The following is a 16,986-nucleotide window of genomic DNA, read 5'->3' as shown; positions in this document are numbered from 1 at the left end:
ATTTGTTAATTGAATAAATGTTGCCCTTCATCTAATTCATGTAACTTTTGAATGTAATACAGTGAGAGGTTCACTTTTATTTTCTCCCATGTTCGGTATTTCCTTGAAATGCTTAATTTTCTTATATATAGCATTTTAAAATATTCTTAATGAAAATTGAGTGCCTTTTTACATTGAAGTTAAAGATATACAGATTGTATATGGTTATGGTTGAAAAATTTTTTAAATGCATAAAAGAAAACAAGAAAATAAAACATTTACTAGATTCTAATAATTCAGGCACAACTATTCTTTCAGAACCCTCTAAGCATATGGCCACACTTGGATGGGAATTGGGGTGGGGATGGAGCCAGGGAGGTTTAGTCCATTTATTATGGGGATTCAAAGCAACCAAGTATTAAGACGGTAATTTAGGTTTTTTTCCTCCCTGCTTGTCCTCCTTAGCAATAATTTAGTTTTATGATAGGAATCTTCACATATCTTTTGAAAGCCAAATTGTTCTTTTTTTTCTTAAGAAACTAGGAAATGTTGTTCTTACCAGTCTATCTTTTGGGGATCCAACCAGACAAAACATGTTTTGTTATATAAAAAAAAGTGGGTGGGAGTCCAAGATGGGCGGATCGTTTGAGCTCAGGAGTTCGAGACCAGCCTGAGCAAGAGCGAGGCCCTGTCTCTACTTAAAAAAAAAAGAAAGAAAGAAATTAGCTGGACAACTAAAAAAAAAAAAAATATATATATATATATATATATGTGTGTGTGTGTATATATATAGATAAAATTAGCCAGGCATGGTGGCGCATGCTTGTAGTCCCAGCTACTCGGGAGGCTGAGGCAGTAGGATTGCTTGAGCCCAGGAGTTTGAGGTTGCTGTGAGCTAGGCTGACGCCATGGCACTCTAGCCCGGGCAACAGATTGAGACTCTGTCTCAAAAAAAAGTGGCCAGTAGGAAACTCATAGATTTCCCTTCTCTACAAAGTGTTATCAAAGCATCTTGACTCATAACTGATTATTATTATTATTTCTTTGAAGCAAGTATCTCACAGAATTGTCTCATCATGTCCCACATCCAATTCATTGGATCCTTTATAATATTTTAGACAATCGGCTAAGCTTCCTTTGAACACCGTTAATGACATAGAACTCATTACTTCTCAATGTAGCCTAGTGCATTTCTAAAGTCACTAACTCTAGTCCAGACATAGGTTTTCAAAGATGCCTTCTTTTATTCTGCCCAATGCTTTCTCTTTGAGAGTAATTTTTTTTTTTTTTAAAGTACTACAATTTGGACACAAGCCTCTTTTGCAGGGATAATAGTGGGTTATGTGTCTGGACACTGGCTCTTGGTAGAGTCTGCACCAGCATAGCTTCAAACCTGATCTAAATTCTTGCTGTATGCAACAGGAACTCTGATGGCTCAGGATCCCTCTTACATTATGGGGAAAGAGATTAGGGAAAGGAGGAGAGGATGTATGACTGGTTCACATAGCATGTTAAAATTTCCTAAAGCTCTTTAGCTTTCTTCGACTATAAAGAATCCTGCTTTGGTAAAATATACTAGGAATTAAAGTTTACATGTTTCCTGTACCTTCCGAGTTACTCCTGTAACTTCCACATGCTGGAGGTAATACTAATTTCATAAATTATTAATTCAAGACTCTTTAGTCACCAGTATTCTCATTTAGTGAGGACATACTGTCAGATGTGCACAGCATGAGGAATTATTTGGAGCTAAACTGCTAGTTCATGTTAAAGTACCATGGCAGACCCCACCCCCAAAATCATCCAAATGCATGCCAAAATCCTTTAGTTTTAAAGGAAATCTGCCATTTGTAGGAATGGAAGGCAGTGCTACCCAGGTTGACTGAATGTTATTGTATACCAAGTGGGCCTTTTAGCTGAGGTAAAATTCACATAGTATAGTATTAATCATTTTAAAGTTTACAATTCAGTGCCATTTAGTACCTTTACAATATTATGCAACTATCACGTTTGTTTACATCAAAAACATTTTCATCATCTGAAAAGGAAACTCTGTACCCATTAAGCAGAATCCTCCCATTCCCCTGTCCTCCCAGGCTTGGCAACCATTAACCTGCTTTCTGTTCTGATGGATTTACCTATTCTGGATATTTCATATAAATGAAATCATACAATATTTTTGTGTGTGGCTTCTTTTACTTAGCATTATGTTTTTAGGTTTTATTTATGCTGTAGTATATCAGCACTTCATTCCTTTTTATGACTAAATATTCTCTAGTGTGGATATACCACACTTTGTTTATCCTTTAATTGTTTGATGGACATTTGGGCAAATGTCACTTTTTTAGAAGTCATTTTTTCTCATGGTTTATTATGAAAAATTTTAAACTTACAGCAAAGTTAAAAGAGTTCAACAGTTAATGCCGTTATAACTACCACTTAGGTTTTATAGTTTACATTTTGCTCTATTTATTATATATTCTCCATCTGCCTATCTCTCCCGCCCCCGCCTTTTTTTGAGACAGTGTTGCTCTGTCTCCCCAGGTAGAGTGCAGTGGTGTCATTGTAGCCCACAGCAACCTCAAACTCCTGGACTCAAACAACCCTCCTGCCTCAGCCTCCCAAGTAGCTGGGACTACAGGTGTGCACCACCACGTATTTTTTGTAGAGACAGGGTCTCCCTGTTGCTCAGGCTGGTCTCAAACTCCTGAGCTCAAGCAATACTCCTGCCTTGGCCTCCCAGAGTGCTAGGATTACAGGCGTGAGCCACTACACCTGGCCTATCTCTTTATCCATCCATCAGTCTATCTTTTTGGTGATGTTTAAAGAGAGTTGCAGGCATTACACTTAACCCCTAAACCTTTCATAGGTATAACCATCTAGCTTTGCAGTAACAGTGACAGTTTTTGCCTCTTTCTACCTGCCACAGCAGAGCCCTGTTCCCTTGAATAGGCTTTAAGGAGTTCAGTAAAGAGAACTCATTTAGTCCCGAGCAAACTTCATACTTAGGAAAAGATTAATAAAAATCATTTTGTCTCATTGCCTCTTCCTTCATGGGATTTCGTCACTGCATGCCAAGCAGTTTGATGTTTTTCTGCTTTTTTTTCTTTTGTTAAATGGAGACGTAGATTCTAAGAAACTTAAATCTTAGAGTTTTAAGGACTGCATGATAGGCTTTTACATTGGCCTTATTTAGTGTTTTTGGAGGTTAGGCAGCTGAAGGGTCTAGTCACTCTCCTTATATTCCCTAAGTTACTGAGGACTTTGAGGTGCTTCTCGGCAGCTTATCAAGCTCAGACTGTTAGATTCATGGGTATTGATATATCCTTCAGATTTTCTGATGTGAAGTCTCTGCTCTGAGTGATTTAATGGTTGATTAGGTCCTGGTATTTAAGAACTTTTTCTAAATGAAAAGGTGATTTGTGAGTAATATCAGAATTGAATATTCTAGTGTAATAGAAGAAAATACCTTTATAATATAATGGGACAAATAGTCATTCAGGTGGAGTTTGAATCCTAGGGTGTAATCAAGTTTTGTGATATTGGGCAGATCAACTACTTTCTTCAGACTCTATCTTGTGTGTCAGATGGGCATAATAGCTATGTTACATGGCATCAATTAGCTTTAAATGAGCAAGTTCAAGGCACAGAATTTTGTTTCGGTAGGTGAGGGGATGGAGATATATTTTCCCTATGAAGTTCCAGATTCTGAATAAGGTAAGGCATGTTTTGTAGTCCTTATCATATTTAATTGACAAAACAGCCTGCGATGTGTCATTTTCCTTTTCTTAAGGGAGGGACTGATGCTTGAAGTCTAACATTGTGGGATCTCAAATTTTGTCATCCTGCATTACTTACAAGATAATAAGCTTCTGGGGTTCGAAAGAAAATTTTAAGGCTGGGCGTAGTGGCTTATGCCTGTAATTTTGTCACTTTGGGAGGCCAAGGCAAGAGGATTGCTTAAGGCAAGAGGATTGCTTGAGGCCACCTTGAACAACATAGCGAGACCTTGTTTCTTTAAAAAAAAAAAAAAAATTAACTGAGTGTGATGGCACCTGGGAGGCTGAGGCAGGAGGATTGCTGAAGCCTGCCCAGGAGTTCGAGGTTAGAGTGAGCTATGATTGATTGCAGCAAGGCACTCCAGCCTGGGCAACACAGTAAAGAGTGAGACCCAGTCTCAAAAAAAAAAGGGGGGGGGGGAATTTTAAGTATTGGTTATAAAAAAACAGTGATTTGCATTTTTTGGTTTATCCGTGAGTAATCAGATTTTTATTATTGAGACCTAAATGTGCTGCAGAAATATACATATGTCCAGTATAAGTTTCTCTATTCCTATTTTTGGGTTTTGCTTTTTTACATAATGTTCTTTTCTCATTCATTTTTAACTGCTTTATTTTCTAAATTAAGTGGATTTACTTTTTTTCAGTTGGCCAAGGTAACTCCTTCTTTAATAAGTACATTAATTATGTCAGTATGTTGTAAATAAATACAACAGATTTACATTGTAAAAATTTCTTTGGTTAGAGTTAGGGCATGTTTGAGAGGGGATAAGACAAGACTTTCAGGCAGGCCAATTCATGTCAGAACTTGGGAGCAAAGCATAGTGAAGCATTTCTCTAAAACTAAAGTTGAAGTCATTGGTGAGAATGAGCTTTTAGAGAATAAAGGGAGGGGAAAAAGACTGAGAACTTAATATCTTCAATTCAAAAGAAATAGGTAAAAATAACCAAGTAAAGGACAATCAAGGGTATGGTAACTAAAAGAAGCCGAAGAGAGATTAACCATAATTATTGATAAAGGCTAGAGAGAATTCAGAGAATGTAGTCGGAGAAGTGATGTTAGATTTGACCTTTCACATCACTAGAGACCTTTGAGAGTAAAGGCAGCAGAAGAGCTGCTATATTTAAGTTGCTTTCTTTTTTCCTAGAACAAAAAGCCTCTAATTTCTTCAGAGCTGTTTTCCAGCTGTGAATCACTGATTTCATGATATTGTAAACCGGACTTGAACATTTGTTTTAATAGCTAGTTAGGGAAAGGATATGTCCTTTGGTAGTATGTATAAATTATAAAAGCATCTTAGAATCAACATTCTTTGAAAAGTATTAGGAAGGAGAAAAGTAACCTTGGTACTTTGTATGCATTTTAATTATTAGGTCATTAAATATGACATGTCCGATTTCGAATCAAAAGTGTAGTTTATTATATCTCAAACAAGAAGCAGTACAATTAATCAAAGCATGTGCCTAAACTATTGACACAGGTTTGCCATCTGAACGGTAGCTTGTTTATGTCCACAGCAAAAAAGTCTGGAGAGTGAGTGGTGATGAAATTGTGAAAGACATTTTTCCACAGCTTGTTGAGAATTGAATATTTTTCCTCACAAGAAGTGGTCCAAAGCCTGGAAGGAAGTGGTAGTTAGTTGGTGCCAGGTCTGGTGAATATGGTGGATGACAGAAAGTTTCCAAGTCCAGCTTCTGTAGTTTGAGCATCATTGTTTGTGCGATATGTGGCTGAGCACTATCTTACAAGAGGATTGGCCTGTGTCTATTGACCAGTCTTAACTGCTAAATTGCAAGCATCCTCATCATTTTGTCCGGTTGGTTACAGTAGACATCTGCTGTAATTGACTAACCAGCTTTCACGAAGCTGTAGTGGATAATACCAGTGCTGAACCACCAAATAGACAGCATTAGCTTTTTTTTTTTTTTTTTTTTTTTATTAATAGAGACAGGGTCTCACTCTTGCTCAGGCTGGTCTCCTGAGCTCAAACGATCCGCCTGCCTGGGCCTCCCAGAGTGCTAGGATTATAGGCATGAGCCACCGCGCCCGGCCACCATTAGCTTTTTTTGATGAATATTCAGTTTTGGACTGAGTTTTGGCACTTCATCTTTATCCAACCATTGTACTAAACACTTGCAATTGTCAAAAAGAATTTATTTTTACTGAACACTTGCGATTGTCAGAAAGAATTTATTTTCATCACATGTAACAATACGATGTAGAAATGGTTAGCCTTTATGTCATGACAGCAAAGAAAGGCAAGCTTCGAGGCAATTTCTCTTCTGATGCTCATTTAATTCATGTGGAACTCATCTATCCAGCTTCTTGACCTCGCCAATTTGTTTCACATGGTCCAGTGTTGTTGGAACAGTAATGTCAAACCTTGCTGCTAACTCATACTTAGGTTGAGATGGATTTGCTTCCACTAAAGCTTTCAGTTCATCGTTGTCCACCTTGGTCTCAGGTCACCCAGTGCGGCTCATTTTCAAGATTAAAATCACCACAACGGAACTTCTCAAACCATCAACGTACTGTGCGTTCATCAGCCAGATCCTTCCCAGACAGTTTGTTGATATTTTGAGCTGTCTGCGCTGCAGTGGTTCCACGATGGAACTCATATTTGAAAATAACACGAACTTTTGACTTATCCGTGGTTTCACAAACATTGCTCTAGAAAAAAATTTGAAAGATAATCACAAGCCAAAACACACATTTGAAAGACTGAATGTACCTTCACAATAAAAATAAAACAAGAAGTGTCAATGTGAAATGTCAGAGATACCAACTGTCAAACTTAGTGCTTAAGGAAATCGGACATTTCATACTTAATAACCTAATATATTTTGTATAATAACAAATTTATCTACTTTGTTGTATTTCTTTACATTGGTTATTTTTGCCTGGATGTATGTTTTCTATATTACTCCTAGACAGGAAGTTCTATTATTTTCTTCATTTTGATTTTTAGGAACACCTTTGTCCTAGAATATTGTGGAGAGGTACTTGATCATAAAGAGTTTAAAGCTCGGGTGAAGGAATATGCACGAAACAAAAACATCCACTACTATTTCATGGCCCTGAAGAATGATGAGGTAAGCAGCATGGATGTGTTTCCCTTGAAATAAAAATTGGTTGGGTTTGAAAGGGTCATTGATACTGACTGATCTCTAAAGTATACTAAGTGACAAAAATGAGGGACAGAATGATATATAAATAGTTTTTATTTGTTTACAAAAATGAATAGAGGAGGGAGGTATTTACATATATATGTAAATACAAACATACATGTTTCAGATTACAGCTCTTAAAAATTATTGATAACCCCCCAAAAGCTTTTGTTTATATGGGTTATGTGGGTTATATTTATCAATATGTATCACATTAAAAGTTAAGACTGAGAAATTTAAAAATATTTATCCATTTAAAAGTACACTAGGTCCTTGAATTACATTTTGTCATAACGTTGATGAGAAAACAAAAAGACAATTCCTGGCTAGTGCCACTGGCTTTGTGGAATTTGCCTATTCTCATGTACGTGTGAGTTTTCTTCAAGTATTTTAGTTTCCTCCCGCATCTGAAAGATGTGCACATTAGGTGAATTGGTGTATCTAAATTGTCCCAGTGTCAGTGAGTATGAGTGTGTATTTGAGTGTGCCCTGTGATGGAATGGTGTCCTGTCCGGGATTGGTTCCAGCCTTGCACCTTGAGCTGCTGGATAGTCATGGGCCACCTGTAACCCTGAACTGGAATAATTGGGTAAATAATTATCATTTTTATTAATGTTTCTTAAATGTATATATAGCTCACATTCATTTCAGTGTTTTGGTCCTTATTTAGAAGTTTGGTGATGACATATTTCTAAATTGAATAAGGCAGTACACATTGGACGTCATCAAAATTAAAATTTAGTTTTATATTTTGGCACCTTTGAAATAATATCTAAAATAATTATGGGCAAGGAGAGGTGACAGCTAAGTGCAATGTGAGTTCCTGGATTGGATCTTACATTGGAAAAATGACAGTTGTCAAAATTTGAATAATGGCCGGGTATGGTGGCTCATGCCTGTAATCCTAGCACTCTGGGAGGCCGAGGTGAGAGGACCGCTTGAGGTCAGGAGTTCGAGACCAGCTTGAACAAGAGCAAGACCCCCGTCTCTACTGAAAAAATAAAAAGAAATTAGCCAGACAACCAAAAATAGAAAAAATTAGCCAGGCATGGTGGCACACGCCTGTAGTCCCAGCTACTTGGGAGGCTGAGGCAGGAGGATCGCTTGAGCCTAGGAGTTTGAGGTTGGTGTGAGCTAGGGTGATGCCACGGCACTCTAGCCTGGGCAACAGAGCAAGCCTCTGTCTCAAAAAAAAGGAAAAAGAAAAAAAAATTTGAATGAGGAAACTGGCCGGGCGTGGTGGCTCACGCCTGTAATCCTAGCACTCTGGGAGGCCGAGGTGGGCGGATCGTTTGAGCTCAGGAGTTCGAGACCAGCCTGAGCAAGAGCGAGACCCCATCTCTACTAAAAATAGAAAGAAATTATATAGACAGCTAAATATATATATAGAAAAAATTAGCCGGGCATGGTGGCACATGCCTGTAGTCCCAGCTACTCGGGAGGCTGAGGCTGGAGGATTGCTTGAGCCCAGGAGTTTGAGGTTGCTGTGAGCTAGGCTGATGCCACGGCACTCACTCTAGCCTGGGCAACAGAGTGAGACTCTGTCTCGGAAAAAAAAAAAAAAAAGAATAAGGAAACTGACCGTATTTAGTTTATTTAGAAATATGCCATAGAACTTTTGTTCAGTATCAGTTAGCCTGTGGTAAAATTGGTTTTGTTATGTAGTTTCCAAGAGCCTAGGGATGACCTTAAGTTAGGAATTACTATAATAATAATAAGCATGTTACTTATTGATACAGATGACATGGTAAACATGGTATAATGAAAAATAGCTATTTTCAAAAAATTTTTCGTGAGAATAGTGACATTGCTTTACATTTTTATGAATGTCTTTAATGTCTGGCTTAGTAGAATTCAGCTGCATTCTCATATATCTGCCTTTGTGTTCAATATGGAAATGTAAATTCTAGAGATCTGACTCCAGGCCTGCTTAATTTAGTTCTGGAGGAGGTTCCTAGGAAGTTTTAACAAATTCTCCAGGGGATTTGGATACACGTTCAAATTTACTACTTTACTGTGATATAACGTGTACTTTAAAATGAAGTTTTATACATACAATTGAGATTGAAATGTAATGGAATGTAAGAAATAGCTAAGAGTAAATGGGAGAGACATTCGTAGTACAGAGATAATTTTGCCTGTAAGTAAAGGTTTATAGTTAGCAGATCTTCCAGAAGAAGCAGTTAGGTATTTGTCACTTTATAAAGTAGTATAAAAGAGTTCTCTAAAGTGGGGGGGGGGGGATGTGTATGTGTGTTTATCTTAAATTTGCCTTAATGCCTTTCCTTTCCAACATGCATGAATATTTTAAGGTATCATTTTTTTTAACCCTTAAATTATCCTCCTCTTCTAGATAATAGATGCCACTCAGAAAGGAAATTGCTCTCGTTTCATGAATCACAGCTGTGAACCAAACTGTGAAACCCAAAAAGTAAGTTGAGGTGGATTTAGAGTTTGGGGTATTTGTTGAAGATTGCTGTTCTGACCATTGATTTTAGATCCTATACCAAAGGTACTCATGAATTTTATTATTTAATTGTTTTTCCTATTCTGCTTTATTAAAAATTTTCTTTTGAAGTAAGTTTAGATTTTATAGAAACATTGCAAAAATAGTATAAGCTGTTTACGTATGTATCACACTTCAGCTAGCTTTCCTAATGTTAATGTTGTACCTAACCAAATTATCATATACAAGGAATATTATTAACTAATCTAAAGACCTTATTCAAATTTTGACAACTGTCATTTTTCTGATGCAAGATCCAATCTAAGAACTCACATTGCATTTAGTTGTCCCCTCTCCTTGCCTATGATTATTTTAGATATTATTTCAAAGGTGCCAAAATATAAAACTAATGTTTTTTTGTTTTTTTTTTTTTGAGACAGAGTCTCACTCTGTTGCCCAGGCTAGAGTGAGTGCCGTGGCATCAGCCTAGCTCACAGCAACCTCAAACTCCTGAGCTCAAGCGATCCTCCTGTCTCAGCCTCCCAAGTAGCTGGGACTGCAGGCATGCACCACCATGCCTGGCTAATTTTTTCTATATATATTTTTAGCTGTCCATATAATTCTTTCTATTTTTAGTAGAGATGGGGTCTCGCTCTTGCTCAGGCTGGTCTCGAACTCCTGAGCTCAAACGATCCGCCCACCTCGGCCTCCCAGAGTGCTAGGATTACAGGCGTGAGCCACCGCACCCGGCCTAAAACTAAATTTTAATTTTGATGAACTCTAATGTGTACTGCCATATTCAGATTCTTTATGAGGTCTTACCCAAGTACCATTTTACTGTTTTAATAACACTTATATGGGACTAAAAGACCAAAGTTAGGAAGGATTGTAACTTTTTCAGGTTAAGAAAGCTGTGGACCCACTCCCCAGATAAATACGTATCATTGATTTTCTCTTATGTTGAAATAGTGCTTTTGATTCCTAGATAATTTTTGCCCTTTGATCTGTGCACTAATAGATTTTATGTATGGCTCTTCTGAGAGCCAAGCTATATAACAAAGAGGAGAACTCAGTTTGCAATCATTTATTCCAAGTTCTGGTTCTAATTCTACCAGAGCTGGTGGCCACATGTCTAGCTGTGAGACTCTCACTGTACATTGTCCCTTAATCTCTCTAAGTATGGATTTTTTATCAGTAACATCTGCAAATGGTCTGGATTAGAGCTCTATAATCCATAACTTGCTTACATGGTCTACCTCCTATGTATCTGCCCTAATTTTAATTTTTCAGTTTTATGTATCTGTTCTGATCTTTCCCCCCTTTCACTGTACTCAGCTATGTGACCACTGGTTCATGAAATTAAACTTTTGGCCTCAGTGTTTCCCAGGTTCCATGCCCCATCTTATCTTGGAACCTGGTTACTTTTAACATAAGTTAGTATAGATTTGCCTTTGATACTCAGTGACACCAAGCATCCCTGATTTGCCTTAGTACAAGTGAATCTTTACTAGATGGAAATGTAAAAGTAGCAGTTACTTCTTCCCACCCTTTTAGCAGCTACTTTTATTAGAGATAAATTACTGATATATTCAATCCAGTAGTCCATTAAATAAGAGTAACACTTAAATATTTATTTAAAGAAAAAAAATTCCCCATTTGCTATTTGGGAAAACCTTTATTGCCTAAAGAGCCACGTGCATAATAGAGGCAGATGATAATGACCTTTGTACACACACATTAATAAGTTACTAAATTCTTTTCTTTTCTTTTAAAACAACATCTCAGTGGACTGTGAATGGACAACTGAGGGTTGGGTTTTTTACCACCAAACTGGTTCCTTCAGGCTCAGAGCTAACATTTGACTATCAGTTCCAAAGATATGGGTAAGTACTTATTTTGCTGCTTCTGATAGGGAAATAGGCTGTTGAGATACAGAGATATAAAACTTTGTGAATTACTTAGGAGCTATATTTATTATCAACTATCATCTATACTGTTTGTCTGCTTTTCCTACTGTATGACACTTCTGGCCATTAAAGGATATTATACAGGAACTATATAATTTTCTTCTCAACTTCATGCTAACTTACTTATATAATTATATTTCTAACATTCTTAAAAACTTCATTATAGAAATGCAGGTTCTGTGTGTGTTTGAAGAGAATAAATTCATGTGTATGCATCATTCAGCTGTTTTTTTTTAATTTGTTTGTTTGTTTTGTTTTGAAACAGAGTCTCACCCTGTTGCTTGTGCTAGAGTGCCATGGCGTCAGCCTAGCTCACAGCAACCTCAAACTCCTGGGCTCAACTGATCCTCCTGCCTCAGCCTCCCAAGTAGCTGGGACTACAGGCATGTGCCACCATGCCCAGCTAATTTTTTCTATATATTTTCAGTTGTCCAGCGAATTGCTTTCTAGTTTTTTGTTTTTTTTTTTTTTCCAGTAGAGACGGCTCTTGCTCAGGCTGGTCTTGAACTCCTGAGCTCAAACGATCCACTCACCTCAGCCTCCCAGAGTGCTAGGATTACAGGCATGAGCCACTGCACCCAGCCGTTTTGTTTTGTTTTGAGACAGTCTCTCTCTTAGTTGCCCTGGCTAGAGTGCGATGGGTGGGATCTTAGCTCACTGCAACCTCAAACTTCTGGGCTCAAGCTGCCTCAGCCTCCTGAGTAGCTGTGGCTATAGGCACGTGCCACTGTGCCCCCAGCTAAGTTTTTGTATTTTTAGTAGAGACAGGGTCTTGCTTTTGCTCAGGTTGATCTCAAACTCCTACTTCAAGCAATCCTCCCACCTTGGCCTCCCAGAGTGCTAGAATTACAGACATGAGCCACCACGCCTCACTCATCATTCAGCTTTTAAGAGTTATCAACTCATGACTAATCTTGCTGCATCTATACCATATTGTACTCTTTTTTAAAAAATTTTATTTTTTAATGTTCAATTTTATAGAGACAGGGACTCACTCTATCCCCCCAGGCTGGAGTGCAGCAGTGTGATCATAGCTCGCTGTAACCTGCAACTCCTGGGCTCAAGTGATCCTTTCACCTCAGCTTCCCAAGCAGCTAGGACTTAAGGCACATGTCACCATGCCCAGCTTTGTGCACAGAAGAGATGGAGTCTTCCTATGTTGCCCAGGCTGGTCTCAAACACCTGGGCTCAAGCCATCCTCTGTCCTCAGCCTCCCAAAGTGCTGGGATTACAGAGATGTACCACCATGGCCGACCTATATAGTACTCTTGTTAGCTGGGCTTGGTGGCACACGCCTGTAGTTCTAGCTACTCAGGAAGCTGAGGCAGGAGAAGCTTGTAAGCCCAGGAGTTCAAGGCTGCAGTGATATTTGTTACCTAGTTCTGTCTACCAAAAATTGTAAGTGATGCAGTGGCAAAGAGCACCCCTAACACCAAAAATGGGGGAGTTCTTACTAACACTTAAGCATCAGTAAGGATAATAATCGAGATTGTTTGAAACACATTATGTAAAATCTATGAGTTTTAATTATATTTAAAAAATAAAACACTACATTAGTTATTATTCAAAGGAACTAATTAATGAGTTTGAGAACCAGATTAAAAATAGGAAAAAATCAGGCATTTAAGCATTTATTCTGCCTTTCACAACAGACTTGTGCTTCAGGTTAAACCAAATAGTTGATGAAAGGAAGTTAACTAGAGGTATTCTAGTTAATAAATGTAGTAGTAAAGGTATCAGCATTTTGCAATACTTAGTAAACTATGGATCTAAGCAGTGGTCATTGGTGGTTACTAATATTACAAAAAGAGAACTAATGTGTGCTTCCTGATGGAAGAACACAGTATTACGTGTGAAATAGTCTTGCTAAAAGAAATTTTGAATCTGAATTAGATCAGGTCTCTAGATCTAACTATTTATTTATAGGAAATACGGGAAACAGGAACAAATAAATTACATACAGGGATGCAATCAAAAATAGACTTTGGGAAACTATGTAGGACAAATTATTTAATTATAAAATAATTTGTAAGAAAAATAAAGATGGAGGGTGAGCCTTCAGATTAAGAGACATAATTGTAGTGTTTGGGCCTTATTTAGAATACATTAATTGGTTAAAAGGTATTTGAGATAATAGGGGAAATCAGAATAATTAGTGGATATTTGATGTTATTGAGTAATTATTAATTTCTTAACATGATAATGGTATTATATGTTTTAAGAACACGTCCTTCTAGATAACATCCTGAAATACTGGTAATAAAATGGTGCTTTATATAGTTTTGTTTTTTCTTCAGTTAGTTTCTTTTATCTTCTTTGGGTCCTAAGGACCACTAACTTGCACAAGACAATTTCTGATTATTAAGAAACTAACACAAGCCAGGTGTGGTGCTGCCTGCCTGTAGTCCCAGCTACTTGAGAGGCTGAGGCAGGAAGAGCCCAGGAGTTTGAGTCCAGTCTGGGCAACATAGCAAAGACCCCATCTCTTTTAAAAGTTTCTTTTGCTTGTTTTTTTTGAATTTTATTTACATGAATTAGTAGTTTCTGGTGTTTACACTAAAAAAGCACAGATAGTTTTCTGGATATTTTAATCCTTTTAATGGTACCATATGACAAGGATTTAATTCCTCTGCTCTATTCAGTCTGGTGTCAGTCACTGATACTCAGGCAGTGAAGCTGTTTCAGATACTTCTTCACATGTTTCATGCTTCATGTCTTAGAACTTAGTGAACACTGAGGTTCTTTCAGTTCTGAAAATGGTTATCTGATTATAATCCAGGACAAATGCAAGATGGTTATTTCTTATTTTATCTGCTTCTTTTGTCAGGTATGCAGGGCATAAGTGCAGATATTAGGTTCTGTGTTGGGCTCCATTTGTTTCCCTCTGTGCTTGTACTGTCCTCTTGTAGGGAAAGGAAAGTGGAAATCAAGTGCTGTTTGTGAATCCTTGTTTTATTTATTGAACAATTTATTTTTGTGCCTTGAATTGCTACTGTCATGTGCTAAATCTATCAGTTTACTTTTAGAATCTCCATGTTTTCTTCAGGTAGTTCTGATCACTGGTAAATGGCAGAGGTGGTTTCTGTTTAGGGCTGTGTTTTCCACCAGTCTCCCTTGCCTCCATGGTTATATTTATTTATGACTGTATTTGTTATTATAGTGTCTTATCCTTATGTGATTATAACTTTTACTAATCATCTATTTCCTTTTAAGAATCCTGTGCTGATGCATATTATATCTGCTTATAATAATGCATTTTATTTTCACTATGTGCCAATGAAACATTTACATATAAGTGATAGTTAGCTGAACTATTTAAGCAATTTTGTTCTTAGCCCAGATATATATATGATTTCTTTTTCTTTTTTTCTTTTCTTTTTTTTTTTTTGGAGACAGAATCTCGCTCTGTTGCTGGGGCTAGAGTGCCGTGGCGTCAGCCTAGCTCACAGCAACCTCAAACTCCTGGGCTCAAGTGAACCTTCTGCCTCAGCCTCCCGAGTAGCTGGGACTACAGGCATGCACCACCATGCCCGGCTAATTTTTTCTATATATTTTTAGTTGTCCAGATAATTTGTTTCTATTTTTTAGTAGAGGCAGGGTCTTGCTCTTGCTCAGGCTGGTCTTGAACTCCTGACCTCAAGCAATCCTCCTGCCTCGGCCTCCCAGAGTGCTAGGATTACAGGTGTGAGCCACCGCACCTGGCTATAATCTCTTATTTTTATCAATTAGTAGGCGTTCTCATATAAGTGGAGAAATCACTTATTAATTTCTTGGCTACCTTTTTTTTTCTTTTATTAATTTTCTTTCCATCCTACTTTGTCCTAGCTTAGCTAGTTTTGTCTAATGAATAAAAGACAATTGGAAAAAGAATGAATATTTTTAAAGGGTAATTTTCAGGCATTTCCATTAGATAGTAGCAGATTGGTGGAGTCTCTTAATGTGGGGTTTTTTTGTTTTGATTTCCTTTGGACTAGTATGACTTTTGTGTGTGATTGTTCTATTTTCAGCATTTTTATTTGGTTTACTTCTACATAACAAACTTCTTTCCTGTGCTCCTTGAACAGAAAAGAAGCTCAGAAATGTTTCTGCGGATCAGCCAATTGTCGGGGTTACCTGGGAGGAGAAAACAGAGTCAGTATCAGAGCAGCAGGAGGGAAGATGAAGAAGGAACGATCTCGTAAGAAAGATTCAGTAAGTGTTCCATTCCTCTTTCAGCTTTCACAATTAAAATTTTAAGAATGGAGATAGCTTTTCTGATTGAAGTTTAAAAAGTCATACTACTACCAGAGAAATTCAGAATCAGATGAAATATTACTAGGAAAGAGGTATGGTTGATATTTTTATTTCAGATTCATAGAGATTAGAATTGAATGATGAGAACTATTGAAATATTCTTGAAAATACCTGGGCTGGTGGTTTTTCAGAGCCTTTAAAACTCCTAAGTACAAATAAAATATTTATCTTTGCTCTGTGATACCTCACTCAAATCTCCTGTACATTCTGATCTTTCATTATTGGTTTGTCTTTTGTTTGGAACTCTAAACTTTGAAAGTGTTCTTAAGATCTCTGAAAACCGTCTTTGGAGTGATGAGTTATAAGAGGAAATAGACAACCCAAGAGTGAGAAAGGAGTAGTTTCAGATGGTTTTTTTATATAATGAAACAGTAGTTGAAACCCTTTTTCCATACTGTCTCACCTGAGTTACTCCTGGAGGACTGGGGGCGGTGTCCTGTTAACTTAAAGAGACTATCATCTGGGACAAGGACTTTAAGGACTTTGTGCTGTTTTTAAAAAAAAGTCCCCACCACCTTTTTTTTTTTTTTTTTTTTTTTTTTGTGGGAGAGCATCCCCCTACTCTAGGGCACTGTTTCTCAAAAGTATAATCCTTGGCTTAACTTTCTCAGAACCACCTGGATGGATCCATAGTAAGAATGCATATTTTTGGGCTTGGCCTCAGCCCTATGAATCTTAGCTCTGTGGAGAGGGTAAGAGTTTAGGGGTGTTAGTCCTCAAATCTCCCTGTGATTCTTTTGCAGTTAGCTCATTCCTATACTTTTCAGGAACTGATACTCTTTAGAACTATAAATGATAGCAATTTTACTGTTTAGGTGGGGAGATAGAAGACATAATGTGGGGATGGGGTAAAAGCACAGTGGTTAAAAGGTGATATCAGTAAGCACAAATTAATTTGAAGGAATTATTAATCATTATAGAGAATCTGAATTCTATAAGAAGATACAGCAAAAAACTTTCTATAAGAGGACATAGGCCGGGCGCGGTGGCTCACGCCTGTAATCCTAGCACTCTGGGAGGCCGAGGTGGGCGGATCGTTTGAGCTCAGGAGTTCGAGACCAGCCTGAGCAAGAGCGAGACCCCATCTCTACAAAAAATAGAAAGAAATGATCTGGACAGCTAAAATTATATATATAGAAAAAAAAATTAGCCGGGCATGGTGGTGCATGCCTGAAGTCCCAGCTACTCGGGAGGCTGAGGCAGGAGGATCGCTTGAGCTCAGGAGTTTGAGGTTGCTGTGAGCTAGGCTGATGCCACGGCACTCACTCTAGCCTGGGCAACAGAGTGAGACTCTGTCTCAAAAAAAAAAGGACATAGGTAGAAAAAAGCAGTGGAAAGTGCCATTTAAAATGTA

At 37.7% G+C, this 16,986-nt stretch overlaps 1 protein-coding gene across 3 annotated transcripts in view; it reads left to right on the top strand.

The window, feature by feature from the left end:
* Positions 1 to 16,986, top strand: part of SETD2 (SET domain containing 2, histone lysine methyltransferase) — a 130,809-nt gene that overhangs the window by 45,577 nt on the left and 68,246 nt on the right. For all 3 annotated transcript variants that reach the window (XR_011234082.1, XM_069475610.1, XM_069475609.1), the window contains 4 exons: positions 6,728 to 6,851; positions 9,280 to 9,357; positions 11,158 to 11,255; positions 15,404 to 15,530. Coding sequence is in view for 2 of the 3 variants with exons in the window: in XM_069475610.1 (XP_069331711.1) it covers positions 6,728 to 6,851; positions 9,280 to 9,357; positions 11,158 to 11,255; positions 15,404 to 15,530 (427 nt within the window). In the remaining variant the exon portion in view is untranslated. The remainder of the gene's footprint in view (positions 1 to 6,727; positions 6,852 to 9,279; positions 9,358 to 11,157; positions 11,256 to 15,403; positions 15,531 to 16,986) is intronic.

Source organism: Eulemur rufifrons, chromosome 7 (genome assembly GCF_041146395.1).
Source record: "Eulemur rufifrons isolate Redbay chromosome 7, OSU_ERuf_1, whole genome shotgun sequence".
In the NCBI taxonomy this organism is placed as follows: domain Eukaryota; kingdom Metazoa; phylum Chordata; class Mammalia; order Primates; family Lemuridae; genus Eulemur; species Eulemur rufifrons.
This window is presented reverse-complemented; position numbering and strand designations above follow the sequence as displayed.